The 20,184-nt window shown below is 37.5% G+C and overlaps 1 protein-coding gene across 1 annotated transcript in view; it reads right to left on the bottom strand.

Moving 5' to 3' along the window:
* LOC144436445 (multiple PDZ domain protein-like) overlaps positions 1–10,758 on the bottom strand; it is a 330,925-nt gene extending 320,167 nt beyond the window's left edge. Inside the window, exons 1-2 of the mRNA XM_078125244.1 lie at positions 10,708–10,758; positions 1,660–1,888 (exon numbers count right to left, since the gene is read on the bottom strand). Coding sequence (XP_077981370.1) covers positions 1,660–1,770 — 111 coding nt within the window. The 5' untranslated portion in view covers positions 1,771–1,888; positions 10,708–10,758. The remainder of the gene's footprint in view (positions 1–1,659; positions 1,889–10,707) is intronic.
* Positions 10,759–20,184: the final 9,426 nt, after the last annotated feature.

Genomic DNA, 20,184 nt, shown 5'->3' on the forward strand with positions numbered 1-20,184 from the left:
GACCAGTACCTAGACTGTCGACAATCGCTCGTCCCTTTTTTCCTCCGTTTTATCTAAACTCCGATCCGGCGCAACACTAGTCTAATCGCAAACTGATATCGAGGGCCGAAGGCCCGAGCGACTGTTGTCCCTTGCCGCATCTCCCTTGCTATTACTTATTAAACTTATTCATAATGTGACGTCATTTAATGGGGTGTTTCTCTATATATCGTATGATTTGCATACAGTTCAATGTAAGGTCACTCAACATTCAACACACGTAAACTACAGCGGAAACTTGTCTTCGTAAATGCATTTTGATGGTCATAATCAAGTAGTTTTTCCTTTCCTATCTTTCTCTGTTAAAGCTTGAAACCGCGCGTTTTTTTTAACATTCGTAAATGACGTCGTTGACGACCTCGACGCCCGATACATTGTCATGCTCATTAGTCTATTGCCTTTTGTTTAGCAGCTAGCTGTTATAGTGGTAATGGTAGCGAGAGAGTGCTACGGAAGTCGACTTATTGTACCAACACCGACCGACACTCCACTCAAGCAATAGATGTTTAGGACACCCTTTTACCGACTGCAGCTAGCATATTATATAGCAATAAAATTCATGTATATAATGTGTGATAGTGAGGCGTAGATAATATTCAAATGTGCAAATGGTAGACGTTCTACCTGAAACAAGTCATTGAGAATGACATAGTCCCCGCTATGATTGGGTTTTAAGGAATTATCACTACTCTGATCACGCAACAACACTTGTGAACCTAATCAAACAAACTTAGATATGTTGTGTCTGCTTGTTGGACATGGAACATGCCTAGAACAATAAAGGATGGGTTGGATATGGGGGATCGTATCACAACGAAAATGGATATGCACATGTATGTCATAGAACACTGTCCTAATACCAACTTTGAATGAGATCTGTTAAAGCATGTCTGAGTTATGGCTTTGGACATGGAAAATTCACAAACAAAATGGCTGCTAGGCGGCCATATTGGATTGCATCATGACAACAAATGGATATGCACATGTATGTCATAGAACACTGTCCTCATACCAACGTTGAATGAGATCTGTTCAAGCATGTCCGAGTTATGGCTTTGGACAGGGAAAATTCGCAAACAAAATGGCTGCTAGGCGGCCATATTGGATCGTATCATGAAACAAATTGATGTGCATATGTATGCCATAGTATGTTGCCCCTGTACCAAGTTTGAAAAAAATTGGCCCAGGCATCTCCAAGAAACGGCTCTGGATGGATGGATGAACGGACGGACGGACGGACGGACGCACAGACAGACGGAACCCAATCAATAAGTCCCCGCCGGACAAAGACTAACAAATTACCAATCTGACCGGACACAATTTATTTACATAATGTTTTCCATCATTTCTAACTTGCCGTCAACCATCTCCCTATGATTACGTTGTCCACCATCTTGTAATCACGTCAATCATGGTTCGGGGCATGATTGACGTGATTACCAATCATGATTGTGATTCGTATTTATCAAACGCAAAATTTGATTGTGATTGATAAATCATGATTATGATTGTGCAAATCGAATGCACCCCAGCTGTTTCTTGTGATGTTAAGGGCACTTTTCAACTTCCCACAGACAAAGCAGCTGATTGTTGTGATGTTGAGGGCACTGTTCCACTTACCCCAGACAAAGCAGCTGATTGTTGCGATGTGGAGCTGACAACTGACGGTGTCCTATCCAATGACGGTGATGCTTGTGATACACTTGGTATACCTCCTCTAGCTAAAACCATTTGTACCAGTCCTTGGGCTCGCTGCAGGATAGCAATGGCTTGTTGATGAGAAATTGTTGCATCCAATGGTTGACCATCTATAGCTAGGATCTGATCACTCTCTTGTAACCTTCCATCCCTACAAAATGACAAGATAAAACAGTACTACAAAATGTATTGCTGGTCTGTCCTGAAAAAGCTCAATGATATTCAAACTATGACAAACAAGTCATTGAGAATGACACAGTCCCGCTATGATTGGATTTTAGGGGGGGGGGGGGGGGAACCTGTTCAAGCACGTCTGAGTTATGGCTTTGTACATGAAAACTGTGCCAACAAAATTGCTGCCAGGCAGCCATATTGGATCGTATCATGACGAAAATGGATATGCACATGTATGTCATAGAACACTGTCCTAATACCAACTTTGAATGAGATCTGTTCAAGCATGTCTGAGTTATGGCTTTGTACCAAGTTTGAAAAAAATCGGTCCAGGCATCTCCAAGAAACGGCTCTGGACGGACGGACAGACGGAACCCAATCCATAAGTCCCTGTCCCGGATTTCATCTGGCGGGGACTAAAAATAGCACCAACAGCATTGTAGCACAACTGTTGACAGTACACTTTAAGTTTCTGTAACGATTATGTGGTCTTGTTGCTAAACATATTTGCTTGCATTCATCCTTTGAAGATTTATTTCCATGCCTTCCCATCCATGGTGTTATATCTGCAACATACACCATCATTTATGTTACTATGGGCATGGTCTTGTTGCTAGGCATATCTACATACAATTTTGAAATACTGATTCATTTACCTGCCCGTCACCAGTGTTATTTTGGCATTATACGTCATTGTTTACCTGATGCTATGGGTGTGGTCTTGTTGGTAAGGGCATTTACATATTTTAAAATATTGTTTATTCAACTGCCTACCCATCCCTGTTGTTATAATTGTAAAAAAAAACACTACCATTTGGCTGTTGCTAAGGGTGTGGTCATGGTTGCTAGGGCCAATTACATACGTATGACATGACACACTCACATTTTGCCGCTAACAGTAACACTTTCAGAATCATAACCAAATTTCATCCCCAGTAGTTTGAGAGGTAAATCTCAATACCAAAATCACTCATCATCTACAAGACTGACAAACAGACATGCATTTTAACTTGAACCAACCTGTAGTTCAGTGTTAAAGTTTGGTAGACAATATTTCAAAGCAACCTCAAAGAGAGATTAGTTCCAGTGCCATTCACACACACACTTGTTACACACAGTTACGTTTTAGCAGTAATGAAGTGGTTAGTGGTTTCGTATGATGACTCACAGTCACTATAGAACACATTGCACACAGAAAGTTGGTAAATACTGTACTTTTATATTATAGTCACCAATTTACAAAAAATCTATTTTTATCCATAATTTACATATTACTAATCCAATCAACTTGTCTTGAACAAACTTACATGTATATCTGCTCATCCCAAGACACAACGACATTCAACTTCAGCTCAACTGATCCAGTAGTTTTGGAGAAGATTTTAAAGCATTTTACCAAAAATTCTATTTTACGCCTATTTTATATATTAAAAATAGCGCCAAAGGCATTGTAGCACAACTGTACAGTTTTTAACATTATTTATCCACCTGCTGATCCATGCTAGGTACAGATGCACTGTACAATATCTTACCCACAACTCTCTCTGATTGGTATGCTTGGAAGTTCCTTATTTTATAACTTCTTCAATAATCCATACTTTTCAACATTTTAAGCATAGTAATTAAGTATAATTAATATGTGCAAAAGAACGCTTAGGAATCAAAAATAAAGTTCTAAATTTTGTATAAAAATGTACTACCAACTAAATTAAGCATGTGCTGTGAATAAAACACTTTTCAATGTCAAAGTGTCAATAACTTGGGTAGTCAGTGTGTATGATGAGTTTTAGTATGTAAATTTCTTTTATCATACCTATTCAAATAAATCTATATCTTTGGCAAAGTCATAACAGGTGCATATATTTTCCTTAGTTTCGTTGCAAATATTCTGCATGTCTTTCAAGAAAATCTGCTGACAAATTCCTAAAATTGCTACTCCTTCTACAATAAATCATTGATACCAGAACCGATGAAAATGGGTATTCAGAAACGCATCAGTGGCAATTCTACGCTTGCCAAATGGAAAAAATGTTTTTACAAAACCCTATACACTGGTGAGATTTGTCTGATTTCAAGGAGATGATGTCCAACACTACAAATCAGAGAGAGTTGTGGGTAAAATGTTGTACAGTGAGATGTTCATTTGCTGAATGATTATCCACTTGCCTATCCAGCCCTGTTATCTTTGCAATATATGCGATCATATGGCTGTTGCTATGGGCATGGTCATGCTGCTAGACATATTTGCATACTTTTTTTGAATGTGTATTCATGTCTATTAAGCCCTGTTATCTTTACAATATATGAGATCATTTGGCTGTTGCTATGGTATTTGGTATTTAGTTGTCTATTAATCCCTGTTATCTTTGTGAAATACACAATTGTTTGGCTGTTGCTATTGGCATGGTCAAGGTTGCTATGTATACATTTTTGATTGTTTATTCAATAACCTACCAATGACTAAATACTTATTTAGATATAAGGCTGCTTTCACAAAAACTTGTTAGGGGGAGGGGCGGGGGGAAGGGAGATTTTTTGTCAAACCCCCAATTCTTTTTAAGTACCCTCCCTTGCCATAGCCCAAAATTTTTAAGAACCCCCTCTGCCAGGATCAAAAAATTTGAAGTACCCCTTTATTTTTGAGGATTCATGGACTTGGAGGCCCTCCCTAGTTTTTATCTGAAAACAAAACCTCTCTAATACACCTAAAAGAAAATTACTGCCATTACTTCATTAATAGACTACATAACAATGTACATGATCAGCTGTCCAACTGAGTCTTTGATTTCTGTTCAATAGTGTATTATTTCCTTGATGTGTTGCAGTTGAATGTCTTCTTTCAAATGTTGATGCACATGCTATTTAAAAACAGTTTTGTATTGGAATGTACTAGTTCAGTCCCCTAATTGTAGGATAAAAACTGACAACTTTGACAGAATGACACTGAATAACACTATAAAATGCAGTCTTGTATTTTATTCTTGATTGATTTAGTTGAATATACTGTCAAGAGAAAGTAAATGTATAACTCAAACAAGCCAACCCACATCACCAAGTTTTTCAAGTCACAGAATATTGTATCAAGTGATATATTGGTATTGATATTTACACACATTGTAGTGCATGCAGTATATCTGTGTTGTCTTCTGTCGATGATTTATTTATGTTTATTTACATTTTTGACTTTCATGTGGCAGCTCTCCTTCCAGATTTTGTGTATATGAAAATGTCATTTTCATCACCATCACTGTTATCATCATCTTCAGAACTAATCTCTCCTTCAACTACATCTGAGTTTGAACTACCTGTCATCATTCTCAGTGTCATTATCACTGTCTTCAAATGACACTATCTTTATATTGATAACAAGCCTTCATCGAAGACACAGCCCCCAATGAGGATTTATTTTAGTAGGAAAGAATGGATTTTTGTTGGCATCATTGAAAGGTGTGATGTATTGTTTCAACGTGAAATAAAGTTATAGATTAAAGTGTTAGAGTACTTAGTAATGACGTAATTGCTGAAAGTGAGGAGTGATGTATAGAAAACGAAAGTAAGATTTGTGTTTATGTGTGTTGAAGAAAGGACTGGGGATATTTGATTGGAGTGAGTTTGTTATAATAACATGTGTAGGTATGACTGTGTATTTGGCAAGTGATGTTGAAAGTGTGTGGGTTGACATATACAGTATTGGCGAGATCATAAATTGTGACAATACATTTATACTCTGACTATTTAGTTAGGTGTGTATGGCCTGAAGTAATGTAAAGGTAAATGTAAGGGAATACTTTCCTCTAGCCTTATACTACAATGACATGTTGTTGAGTCTGTGCAGTATTTTGCAGGCTTCCAGTTTAAAAAGGACAGCAATAATGTCATGGCGATTATGCCAATTAGAAAGATACAGCCACTCAACACCAAAAAGGGATTATTTTTTATCTGTATGTGTAGATCCTGGACAATTTCAACTATGTCAGCATTGTCTTAAAGATTGCAACACTGAAACACAAACACACCTCATAGATTTTACATGATGTCTGTATGAATCATACTATGATAATTTTATATCTGACCTTAACTCAAAGGTCATCTAAAACAAATATTGTATCTGATATTGAGCAGGCTAACAGTTGAAATCACATGGCTTGTGCTTGCCACAGAATTACAAATGTATTTCAACAAATTTTTGTCCTCTGACCTTGAACACTGAGGTCAAGGTCAAAGGTCATATTACAAATGTCATTACTGATAAAATGGTAGACTGTCGACAGTCACTCGCACCTTTTTTTCCTACGTCTTATCTAAACTCCGATCCGGCGCAACACTACTATAATCGCATACTGATATCGAGGGCCTCGATATCAGTTTGCGATTAGACTAGTGTTGCGCCGGATCGGAGTTTAGATAAAAAGGAGGAAAAAAAAGCACGAGTGACTGTCGACAGTCTAATAAAATGGAGATAGACACTTGAATGTTGCCTCTATCCATTAAGGTTCAACAGTTAATGCTAAAATCAGTTTACACATAAAATAGTTAGATATCACTTAGGAATAATGGAAGGGTGGTCATATTAAACAAAATATTTTAAGTAAAGTGCAGTGTTCTGCCAAGGTTTCCAACTAGTGGGGACAAAGGCCCCCTGGTTGCAAAAAGAGGGGTCATTTGACAGGGAGTGGGGTCAATTATTTATTGTCTATGAAATTATATATATTACCTTGGACCACTATAGAGATACCGTGGTCTGAGATATTCCATTACACATAGACTATTACCCAACTACATAAAAAAATTCCATTCATAATAACAGTTCCCAGTAAGCTATTTTTTGAAAATTGTGTACTACACATTACACCTTAGAAAAAGAAGGCAATTACAATTATGTAATTTAAAGTCATTTCTACAGAGTATATTATATATTGTTTAGAAAGATTGGACAGCCAGGTAGTCACAATTTTTAATCTGACTATCAATGAATAGCAGTACTCAAATTTATGATTCCTTTTCTCAGACAAGGACAAAGAACAACTTCAAAATTAGTGAACATATGCTTGAATAAAAAATTTGAGAAATCCTAATCTTGTAACCACTTGGCACTTGTTTCATTTTTACAACTATTACACTCTGCTGTGTTTATCATTCCCTCTTCAAATTCATGACAAGAGTTTTAAAAAAAAAAACATTTTGAGGAAAATAAACTCCCTGACTTTAAAAAGTACCAAATGTGAACGAAAAACTTACAAATAATAGTCAAACAAACTTTCAACATGATTTGGTCCTGCTATATCAAATGACAGCATTAGTTACATACATGTATTGTAAACTTGATACGGAAAGCTGACATTAGGTGTCCTTGAAACTCAGAGATCTTGAACTAAAACTATCAACAACGTCAAAGTTAGGATGCTTTGTAAATACAACTGTAATTATTTTCTGATTTCATCTCTGAGTTCATTCTTCATGTCTGACCGGGCGCACATGCATCGGCCGTCTCGAGTGGTTATGCCAGTGATCACTCATTGATTCAGTGCCAAACATTCACATGTGTCACTGTCAACATCACGCAACACGATCCCCTAACACAGCTTTGTCGGGATCAAAATACACATGTACTCATTTTTGTTTCCATTAATTTAACCCATCAACAAATGAAAATCACAACCTGTCCCATAAAATTTGGTTTCCTAAGGCTTATGTGGCAGAGAGATGTTCCGATTTCCCGTAGCAAGTTCAGTGTTTCACACACGTCAGTGAGTAGGTCAGAGGTCGAGACAGTGATGCGTCGGTAGACAAAACATGTGAAGAGAGACGTCCATTTCGGCGTCTCATCTACTCCCTCTAATGTTTCAATTGAAGATTATGTTTTATCAAAGTTGTATCTTTTTGTTGCATATTAATCCATTTGTTTGCATGTTAACAATAGAACTGCGCGTTGTCACTGTATCTTATATGATGTCAACAAAACTATCGCTTACGGAGTCAGTATACTTTTTGTGGTATTGACGCCGTTACAAAAACTACCCGAGAAAACAGGCCAACTTTCCAGTTACTCATGAAAATATACGATTAGTCCATTCCTGAAAGGAGGTAAGTGGATATCACAGTCAAAACAGACCATTTGTCTATAAATTTACTGTAGTGCTTTTGTAAGATGTAGCTCAATTTGTTTAGCAGTTCTGATATTTATGAAATATGTAACTAGATTAAAGATGGAATGACTTTTTTCCATTTGCAATCATAAACCATTTTGCTTTCTACATATTTAAGATACTGGTACAATGTATTTTTGGGACAAAAAATAACAAGTGCCATTCAACTATTACATTGATGTATTATTTCATATATGATTAAAATCAGACAATTGTTCATTACATGTGTTAATTTGTGAACAAGTTCGGTGTTTTTGTTGTTATCGTTGAAAAGGCTGACCAACTATTAAAAGGTTAATATTCCCATGTATAAGGAGTGATGAAGTTAATTTATTTTTCAGGTACCCTCCTCCCCATATGACCCACATTATTTTTTTTCAGACCCCTCCCCCAAAAACATTATCAGGGCTCAAAATTAGCAGTAGTCCCATGCCCACAGACTACCAATTCTTGTCATGGGACTACCATAATTTGCAGCTGGTAGCCCACTTAGGCTACCACTGATTAATGCGATGATGGTGGAAGATTTATGGACTTGAAAGTTTTTAATAACACACATAGTTCCAATAGAGGAAATCTGTTTTCAGTTCAGGAATATGGGACGACAGGTTGCAACCCTTGGACTACCAGTTTCTGAAACCAATGGTCCACTAGGAATACCAAAGTAAAAAGTAAATTTCGAGCCGTGATTATGCATATTTTTTTGAGTACCCCTCCCTCAAATCCCACGCCCCTCCCCACAAGTTTTTGTGAAAGCAGCCTCAGTGTTAGACCAAAAATCACATTTTTACACCTAATTTGCATATCAACAATGAGATCATTATGTGCTTAATATATCTTTATCTATAAACACCTCAGTTGCATCGCCATTAAATTTCAGCCCAATCTGCTCTGTAGTTTTGGAATTAAAGATTTTTGACCAGAAAGACACATTTCAAGCCCTAATTTGCATATTACTGATGGAATCATTATGTAGTGGATGATGAACAAATCTTAATTTACACATCCCTAAGAACAACCCACCAAATTTCAGACCAATCTGCCCAGTAGTTTTTGAGTTTAAGTTTTTTGACCAAAAATGACTTTTTTTTTACCCAAATCACATATCTGTGATGCGATCATTTTGCTTTGAACAATTTCTCAATTGGACACCAAAAGTAACGTTGCCACCAAATACCAAGGCAATCGGTCAGGTGGTTTTTGAGTTTAAGTTGTACACACACACACACACACACACACACACACACACACACACACACACACACACACACACACACACACACACACATACATACATACAGACAGACGGACAGACACTGCACCATGTACCATGCCTATACATGTAGCACTACTGAACCTTATCACTATCAGTTCAGTTGTGCTAATGACCCAGTGAATTTGTCTTGAACATACATGTACATTTGTATCTCTGCTCCTCCCAAAACACCTACACAACAAATTTCAGGTCAATTAACATCCAGTTTTGACAGACAGATGAAAGAAAATCAACCTAAACATGGAAGACAGTGAATAAAGAATACAGAAACACATTGTCAAAGATTTCAAGATTCAAGATTCAAAGATTGATGAATTTATTTGACTTCTCAACAAAAAATCAATATACACATTAAGTTAAAACTTGAAAGCCCATGTATACCCATGTATGCTTATGTATATAATGTAGTATTTAACATTTCATGCAATGTTAAAGAGGTCGCATTAACACATTATTAGAGAGGTTTAGATACACGTTAGAACACGTACAAAATGTACACCTACAGGAGCATTATTGTGCAGGTGTACAAGTAATGACGCGTACAAAATTGTGTTTAGTTATGCGTTCTAAACACAAACGTGAAAAACAGTGGAATGTGAATGCGTGCGTTGACATCTTCTGTCCAGAAGGCCACACACATACCTTTGATTTCTAAATTTGTCCGTATTTTTGCCATTTTTTCCTGCAACTACCCAAACCAAAAACCAAACAATTAGTTTAAAGTTATGCTTCCGAACTTTGATATAAAAAATATGACATTTAATAGAAGAAAATGACAAAAACTCAACACGTATTTACAGTTACGTGTAGACCGCCATTTTGACGTAGTGTCGTTTGATACAGAACGCCTGAGTTGCTTCGAATCACGTGACTATGGCGCTACATGTATAGAACACACGTAAATACGCGCATCTAAACGTCTCTATATAACGCCATATTTGACACTGGGAGGCAATTGTTTGGATGTACATGTACATGTATGCATCAATGTGGACACATCATAAAGAGAGAGGACAAATGGATAGAATAAGTCAGCTACGCATAGTTATGTATTGTAAGTGATGTCTAAATCTCTAAGTGCAGTGGGCCTGTGATAATTTCCCAACTAGACACCAAAGGGAACATCCCCACCCAATATCAAAACAATCAGCCTAGCGTTTTTTTAGTTTAAGTCACACACACACACACACACACACACACACACACACACACACACACACACACACGAACACACACACACACACATACACACACACACACACACACACACACACACACACACACACACACACACACACACACACACACACACACACACACACACTGCACCATGCCATAAGTTGTACTAAAAATGTTTGTTAAATGGAATCTTACCTAGCTGCTACTCCATTGGGTTGTATGTCCTGTACAAAGATTCCCAACTCTCCTCTGTTCTCACTTTTCAAGCCAACAACACTAAATCCAAGGCCCCCACCTTCTGGTTTATTCAGTTCTATCATTTCCACTTGTCTGCCTTGGGCAGCCATCACAATAGCATGTTGAAAGTCAGGACCATACAGTTCCATACCATTCTCACCAAGTACTTCTGTTGTCTGAGGAACACTTTCCAAATAACGTGATCCTTGTTCTTCTGTATCATCCCAGTCAAATGCATCATTTGTCATACCATAAGATTCAATAGCTGCATCCCTTTGTTCCTTGGTTCGTGTGTGTCGATAAGTACGACGCTCCTGTGCAGTTGGAGATAGTATCAAATCTCCATTGGCAGCAATATCAAAGTCGTCGGTACGTTGGCATCGGTTATTTTCTACTTCATCTTTGAGTTCTTTCATGGATACCTGGATGTTGAGTAGCTGTTTAAACAGGTTACTATCCAACATACAGATAATCCCAGCAATGTCATCTTCTTGAGATTTATTGTCTGCATTTTTGACTTTGTCTTGCAGTCTCTCTAAAATACTGACAGCTTGTTCTGTATCTAGGTCAAATAAGCAGAGGAAAACAAAGTTTACATAATTACAAGAAGTACGAACATTCAACACAAATATAATATATATGAATGATGGACAAGTTGCAAAATGTATATGTGTCAACAACTGAAATAAATTCTTTGTTACACAAACATCCCTGCCATTCACTGACAATGAACATATGAAAGGAATGAAAGAACAATGATATCAACCTAAAATCTTCTTCAGCTGAGTGTACATTGTAAACTGTGGTGTGCTAGTGTCCAAATACATGACATTGTACAATGTAGTTACCATGTTCATGATGTTTACAACAGTTTTGTAAATTGTTTGACTAAGATTCTAGTCAGAGTTATTTAGACAGCATTATGGGTAATAATAAATACAATGTATATGAGTAAGATTCAAGTCAAGAGTTATTTACATGTAGGTGGCAATAAATACAATGTACCATCAGAGAATCATGGTGAACTAAGGGATGATCACACAAGTTCGAACATCGTTTCGAACAAAACTTTTGTTATAAACAAACAATGAAAACTCCCTCCCACACCCCCTCCCCCCTCCCCCAACAAAAGTGCACAAGTGTGACATCACATTTATATATCATGTAAAATATGATGAAAACAGTTGTGGTCACACCACTACGATCGATGCAATGTGAACACATGATGGTCTGTCATTGTAAACATGAAGTTTCAACCTTATGAACCTGTTAACTGAGATGGTAAACACATCAAATACTTCCGCAAACCCAGTATCTCACATTATAAGTAAATTTTTATATTTTACAAACTTACATGTATCAACATCTCAGTAGTAAATACGGAAGCTGTTATCATTGGAGACGTAAACATTTTCAAAATTTGGTTAGAACTGAGAAAATGAAGTTCAGCCATTGCATTGGCCAGACCCCCTCATCCCTAAACGAATGAAGTTCAGCCATTGCATTGGCCTGACCCCCTCATCCCTATACGAATGAAGTTCAGCCATTGCATTGGCCTGACCCCCTCATCCCTATACGAATGAAGTTCAGCCATTGCATTGGCCAGACCCCCTCATCCCTAAATGAATGAAGTTCAGCCATTGCATTGGCCAGACCCCCTCATCCCTAAACAAATGAAGTTCAGCCATTGCATTGGCCAGACCCCCTCATCCCTAAACGAATGAAGTTCAGCCATTGCATTGGCCAGACCCCCTCATCCCTAAATGAATGAAGTTCAGCCATTGCATTGGCCAGACCCCCTCATCCCTAAACAAATGAAGTTCAGCCATTGCATTGGCCAGACCCCCTCATCCCTAAACGAATGAAGTTCAGCCATTGCATTGGCCAGACCCCCTCATCCCTAAATGAATGAAGTTCAGCCATTGCATTGGCCAGACCCCCTCATCCCTAAACGAATGAAGTTCAGCCATTGCATGGGGGGGGGGGGGGGGGGGGGGGGGGTGTTAACACACGCGGGTATACATGTAGTTTTTGAATCTCGAGTGACTTCCTTGCGAATTTATGGATATCAGTCTTACATTATCTGTGGATATTATGTTTATACATGTATGCAAGTTGTCTAAGGTGTACAAGCCTGTCTTTTTAGCAGTAGTATATGTACATCATGTACTACAAATATACTGTGTGTTTTGTGTGTCTGGTGACACTTTCATTGTGTTATTAGGCATCTGTCGTCTCAAAATGAAATTGCCAACACGGTCTGAAGCCATTTTTATCATCATGCTAAAGTTACATACGACATTACGTCTCTCATCATTCTCTACTTTGATACCATGTCTATTCTGAAACCTTTTCTTGAAGTATCTTCAACAAGTCATTGAAAATGACATAGTCCCCCGCTATGATTGGGTTTTGTTTATGTTGCCATTTTCAAACCTGGTTAATATTGTTTGGCCTCATATGGTTGTTTTTGATATCACTACTCTGTTCAAGCATGTCTGAGTTATGGTGTTGGACATGAAAACTGTGCCAACAAAATGGCTGCCAGGCAGCCATATTGGATCGTATCATGACGAAAATGGATATGCACATGTATGTCATAAAACACTGTCCTAATACCAACTTTGAATAAGATCTGTTCAAGCATGTCTGAGTTATGGCTGTGGACATGGAAAATTAGCAAACAAAATGGCTGCCTGGAAGCCATATTGGATCGTATCACGACAACAATCAATATGCACATGTATGTCATAAAACACTGTCCTAATACCAACTTTGAACGAGATCTGTTCAAGCATGTCTGAGTTATGGCGTTGGACATGAAAACTGTGCCAACAAAATGGCTGCCAGGCACACGGACAGACGGAACCCAATTCATAAGTCCCTGTCCGGACTTCGTCCAGCGGGGACTAATAATTCACTGGGAATAAACAGTGTGTGAGATTAATTTTTCGATACAAATGTAATTTACCGTCTTGGAAAGACGAGCGTTAGTGCACTGCGCCATGTTAACAGACACTTGTTGGGGAGGGGTATATTCATAAAATGGAATGGCCAGATGTGCACGATAACCACGCTGTGGTGCAACTGTAAGACCCAGAGTAAGACCTATTGTTTACAATGTACATGTATATGTACCACAGACAAGTATTAGTAAGAAACATACAAAGTAATTGTAGAACAAGATTCTGCCCAGTTGAACTGTTCTGTTTTAGAGCAGATAGGGTATGGAGCTATTATTGAGAATAACAAGCCATTGAGAATGACATAGTCCCCGCTATGATTGGGTTTTAAGGAACTGGCAGTTTATGTTGTCATTTTCTTGATATCACTACTCTGATCATGCAACAACACTTGTGAACCTAAATCAAACAGACTTAGATATGTTGTTTCTGCTCGTTGGACATGGAAAATGCCTACTCATGTTGTGTCTCCTCATTGGACATGAGACATGCCTACTCCTCAGGATGACGTGATGGAATAAACCATTCAACAATAACGAATTGGTCGGGTATGGGGGGGGGGGGGGGGACCTGTTCAAGCATGTCTGAGTTATGGCTTTGGACATGAAAACTTCACCAACAAAATGGCTGCCAGGTAGCCATATCGGATTGTATCACGACGAAAATGGATATGCACATGTATGTCATAGAACACTGTCCTAATACCAACTTTGAATGAGATCTGTTCAAGCATGTCTGAGTTATAGCTATGGACATAGAAAATTCGCAAACAAAATGGCTGCTAGGCGGCCATATAGGATCGTATCTTGACAACAATGAATATGCACATGTATGTCATAGAACACTGTGCTAATACCAACTTTGAATGAGATCTGTTCAAGCTTGTCTGAGTTATGGCTTTGGACATGGAAAATTCGCAAACAAAATGGCTGCCAGGCAGCCATATTGGATCGTATCACGATGAAAATGAATATGCACATGTATGTCATAGAACACTGTCCTAACACCAACTTTGAATGAGATCTGTTAAAGCATGTCTGAGTTATGGCTTTGGACATAGAAAATTCGCAAACAAAATGGCTGCCAGGCAGCCACATTGGATCGTATTATGATGAAAATGGATATGCACATGTATGTTATAGAAAACTATCCTAATACCAACTTTGAATGAGATCTGTTCAAACATGTCTGAGTTATGGCTTTAGACAGGGAAAATTTGCAAACAAAATGGCTGCTAGGTGGCCATATTGGATTGTATCATGAAACAAATTGACGTGCATATGTATGCCATTGTATGTTGCCCCTGTACCAAGTTTGAAAGAAATCGGTCCAGGCATCTCCAAGAAACGGCTGCGGACGGGCGGACGCACGGACGCACAGACGCACGGACACACAGACGCACGGACAGACGGAACACAATCCATAAGTCCCCGTCCCGGACTTCGCCCGGCGAGGACTGATAAAGGGTCACTGAGTGTCTTTTCCCCCAGTTTCTGCTGTTTTTGTAGAAAACATTCACAAACTGTCTAGCAAATGCTTCCCCAAATGCCATGTTCAGTCACCAGGGCCAGCATCACGTGGCAGCTGTGCATCTGATTGCAAAAGCTACCTTTGTCTACTTAAAGTTCATAGGTGAAACACATGACATCCGTAACTATTCTTGGTAAACCAAACAGAACAGAAAAAAAATGAAATGTGTTACGATGCACTAAATATTTTACACATAAAAAACACGAGAGAGAGAAGAGAGAGAGAGAGAGAGAGAGAGAGAGAGAGAGAGAGAGAGAGAGAGAGAGAGAGAGAGAGAGAGAGAGAGAGAGAGAGAGAGAGACATTTTATTATCTCTATACAACAGCTTACAATGCAATATATGACTGTGGACACATTTTATTATCTCTATACAACAGCTTACAATGCAATATATGACTGTGGAAACATTTTATTATCTCTATACAACAGCTTACAATGCAATATATGACTGTGGACACATTTTATTATCTCTATACAACAGCTTACAATGCAATATATGACTGTGGAAACATTTTATTATCTCTATGCAACAGCTTACAATGCAATATATGACTGGACACATTTTATTATCTCTATGCAACAGCTTACAATGCAATATATGACTGGACACATTTTATTATCTCTATACAACAGCTTACAATGCAATATATGACTGTGGAAACATTTTATTATCTCTATGCAACAGCTTACAATGCAATATGTGACTGTGGAAACATTTTATTATCTCTATACAACAGCTTACAATGCAATATATGACTGTGGAAACATTTTATTATCTCTATGCAACAGCTTACAATGCAATATATGACTGGAAACATTTTTAATTATCTCTATACAACAGCTTACAATGCGATATGTGACTGTGGACACATTTTATTATCTCTATGCAACAGCTTACAATGCAATATATGACTGTGGAAACATTTTATTATCTCTATACAACAGCTTACAATGCAATATATGACTGTGGACACATTTTATTATCTCTATGCAACAGCTTACAATGCAATATATGACTGTGGAAACATTTTATTATCTCTATGCAACAGCTTACAATGCAATATATGACTGTGGACACATTTTATTATCTCTATACAACAGCTTACAATGCAATATGTGACTGTGGAAACATTTTATTATCTCTATGCAACAGCTTACAATGCAATATATGACTGTGGACACATTTTATTATCTCTATACAACAGCTTACAATGCAATATATGACTGGACACATTTTATTATCTCTATGCAACAGCTTACAATGCAATATATGACTGGACACATTTTATTATCTCTATGCAACAGCTTACAATGCAATATATGACTGTGGACACATTTTATTATCTCTATACAACAGCTTACAATGCAATATATGACTGGACACATTTTATTATCTCTATACAACAGCTTACAATGCAATATATGACTGGACACATTTTATTATCTCTATGCAACAGCTTACAATGCAATATATGACTGGACACATTTTATTATCTCTATACAACAGCTTACAATGCAATATATGACTGGACACATTTTATTATCTCTATGCAACAGCTTACAATGCAATATATGACTGGACACATTTTATTATCTCTATACAACAGCTTACAATGCAATATATGACTGTGGAAACATTTTATTATCTCTATACAACAGCTTACAATGCAATATGTGACTGTGGAAACATTTTATTATCTCTATGCAACAGCTTACAATGCAATATGTGACTGTGGACACATTTTATTATCTCTATGCAACAGCTTACAATGCAATATATGACTGTGGAAACATTTTATTATCTCTATGCAACAGCTTACAATGCAATATATGACTGTGGAAACATTTTATTATCTCTATACAACAGCTTACAATGCAATATATGACTGGACACATTTTATTATCTCTATACAACAGCTTACAATGCAATATATGACTGTGGAAACATTTTATTATCTCTATACAACAGCTTACAATGCAATATATGACTGTGGAAACATTTTATTCAATTTGTTACCAAATAAATTGAACTCAAACTGGCAGTGACAGTTGTCAAACTTCTTCCCCAATAATCGATGTGCAAATAACACATATTAATATACATGTTTTCTGCATGCTAAACCATATTTGTGTAGGGTCATATATTGACATGTTGCACAGCACAGACAAGGAGACAAGGAACTTCTTGTCTGGGACTTAAAAACATTTGCAAAGTTTGTTTAGAAATTATATATGCACGCATTTTGACAAACGATTGACCTTTCTATACAGGCAGCAATATTACGTGTTACACCCTTACATGGCAAGATTACATTGTTCAAAATGATCTTTAGTTTGGCCGAGTCAAAATGCATGTTCACTAACTTTGTTTCAAGTTTTCCTGACCCTCAACAAATACTTTTTATTGCTTTGGTTTAATACATGTATAGCTTCTAAGCTACTTACAATGTAGATATTACATGCATGTTTTTAGCGAAAGGCAATATTGAAAGGAGGCCAAAGTTTGAGGAGGGCAGGCAAACAATCATGTCACACACATACACACGCACGTGTGAGTGTGCATGCATGCACACACGCGTGCACACACACACATACAAATCAAAAATACAAAACAGTTGACTCAGTACATGTACCATGGAAAGTAAAACATACAATTGGACTACGCATTGTTTTTCAAAAAATTTAATAGCATACTGAAGATAAGTTACAAAGTTAATTTGCTTGCTTTACTAAAATAACATTTTTGAAGCATTTTATATGTTTTCCATTGTTTCGCTGTTCATGCCAGTGTTCTGCCGAGGCCGCGGCCTTGCGACATTGGCCCCCTAAAATTACAAATGGCGCAATAATTTTCCCACCTTGCATCAATTTGGCGCATTCATTTTATGGCAGACACCTAAGTCCAGGGCAAGCCCCTGCCCTGGCCGGCGTCAATCCCACAAAAAGTATACTGACTCCGTAAGCAACAGTTTTGTTGACATCATATAAGATACAGTAACAACGCGCAGTTCTATTGTTAACATGCAAACAAATGGATTAATATGCAACAAAAAGATACAACTTTGATAAAACATAATCTTCAATTGAAACATTAGAGGTAGTAGATGAGACGCCGAAATGGACGTCTTTCTTCACATGTTTTGTCTACCGACGCATCACTGTCTCGACCTCTGACCTACTCACTGACGTGTTTGAAACACTGAACTTGCTACGGGAAATCGGAACATCTCTCTGCCACATAAGCCTTAGGAAACCAAATTTTATGGGACAGGTTGTGATTTTCATTTGTTGATGGGTTAAATTAATGGAAACAAAAATGAGTACATGTGTATTTTGATCCCGACAAAGCTGTGTTAGGGGATCGTGTTGCATGATGTTGACAGTGACACATGTGAATGTTGGGCACTGAATCAATGATTGATCACTGGCATAACCACTCGAGACGGCCGATGCATGTGCGCTCGGTCAGACATGAAGAATGAACTCAGAGATGAAATCAGAAAATAATTACAGTGGTATTTACAAAGCATCCTAACTTTGACGTTGTTGATAGTTTTAGTTCAAGATCTCTGAGTTTCAAGGACACCTAATGCCAGCTTTCCGTATCAAGTTTACAATACATGTATGTAACTAATGCTGTCATTTGATATAGCAGGACCAAATCATGTTACACAGCCAGTGATGGTAATTAACAAAAATAAATTATTTGAAAGTTTGTTTGACTGTATTATTTGTAAGTTTTTCGTTCACATTTGGTACTTTTTAAAGTCAGGGAGTTTATTTTCTTCAAAATGTTTTTTTTTTTTTAAACTCGTCATGAATTTGAAGAGGGAATGATAAACACAGCAGTGTAACAGTTGTAAAAATGAAACAAGTGGTTACAAGATTAGAATTTCTCAAATTTTTTATTCAATCATATGTTCACTAATTTTGAAGTTGTTCTTTGTCCTTGTCTGAGAAAAGGAATCATAAATTTGAGTACTGCTATTCATTGATAGTCAGATTAAAAATTGTGACTAGCTGGCTGTCCAATCTTTCTAAACAATATATAATATACTCTGTAGAAATGACTTTAAATTACATAATTGTAATTGCCTTCTTTTTCTAAGGTGTAATGTGTAGTACACAATTTTCAAAAAATAGCTTACTGGGAACTGTTGTTATGAATGGAATTTTTTTATGTAGTTGGGTAATAGTCTATGTGTAATGGAATATCTCAGACCACGGTATCTCTATAGTGGTCCGAGGTAATATATATAATTTCATAGACAATAAATAATTGACCCCATTCCCTGTCAAATGACCCCACTTTTTGCAACCAGGGGGCCTTTGTCCCCACTAGTTGGAAACCTTGGCAGAACACTGCATGCACAGTATAATCATCGCCACATCCATGGGGAACTCCACTCAGTAACGTCTAACGACTTACCGGCCTTAAAAAATATGGCAGTGGCATAGTCTCTTCCATTTATAAATCGTTCAGTTCTGTGGCAGCATGTAACAAGGAATTGTGGTTTGCTAATAAGTTGTTTTGGATCAGTGACACATGACCTACTAAATGTACCCAGCACTCAATGATATGCAGTGTCCGCAAAGTTGAAAGAATCTGATCATGAATCACCCGGCTCTTCCATCTAGTGATTAACATCCTGATGCTGTGTGCGCCATCTGGTATGCACAAACGTAAACAACTTGACAAACAGCATCACCTTGACATCTTTTTGGCTTCAACACTGTGGCTTCCTATAACCTAACTGACAAGTACATTGTAAAAAAATAAAGAATTTGATAGTGAAAAGTTTGGTTACAAAAGCAGAAAGTTTTGATTAAAGTACAATGTAAACAGACTGCATGTGTACAGTGTAAACGACACCATAGACCATAGGGTCTTTGATGACACTTGCAGTTTCAGTCGCTGTGACCATGATCATGCATGGTAATG

This window comes from Glandiceps talaboti, chromosome 6 (genome assembly GCF_964340395.1).
Source record: "Glandiceps talaboti chromosome 6, keGlaTala1.1, whole genome shotgun sequence".
NCBI classification, from domain to species: domain Eukaryota; kingdom Metazoa; phylum Hemichordata; class Enteropneusta; family Spengelidae; genus Glandiceps; species Glandiceps talaboti.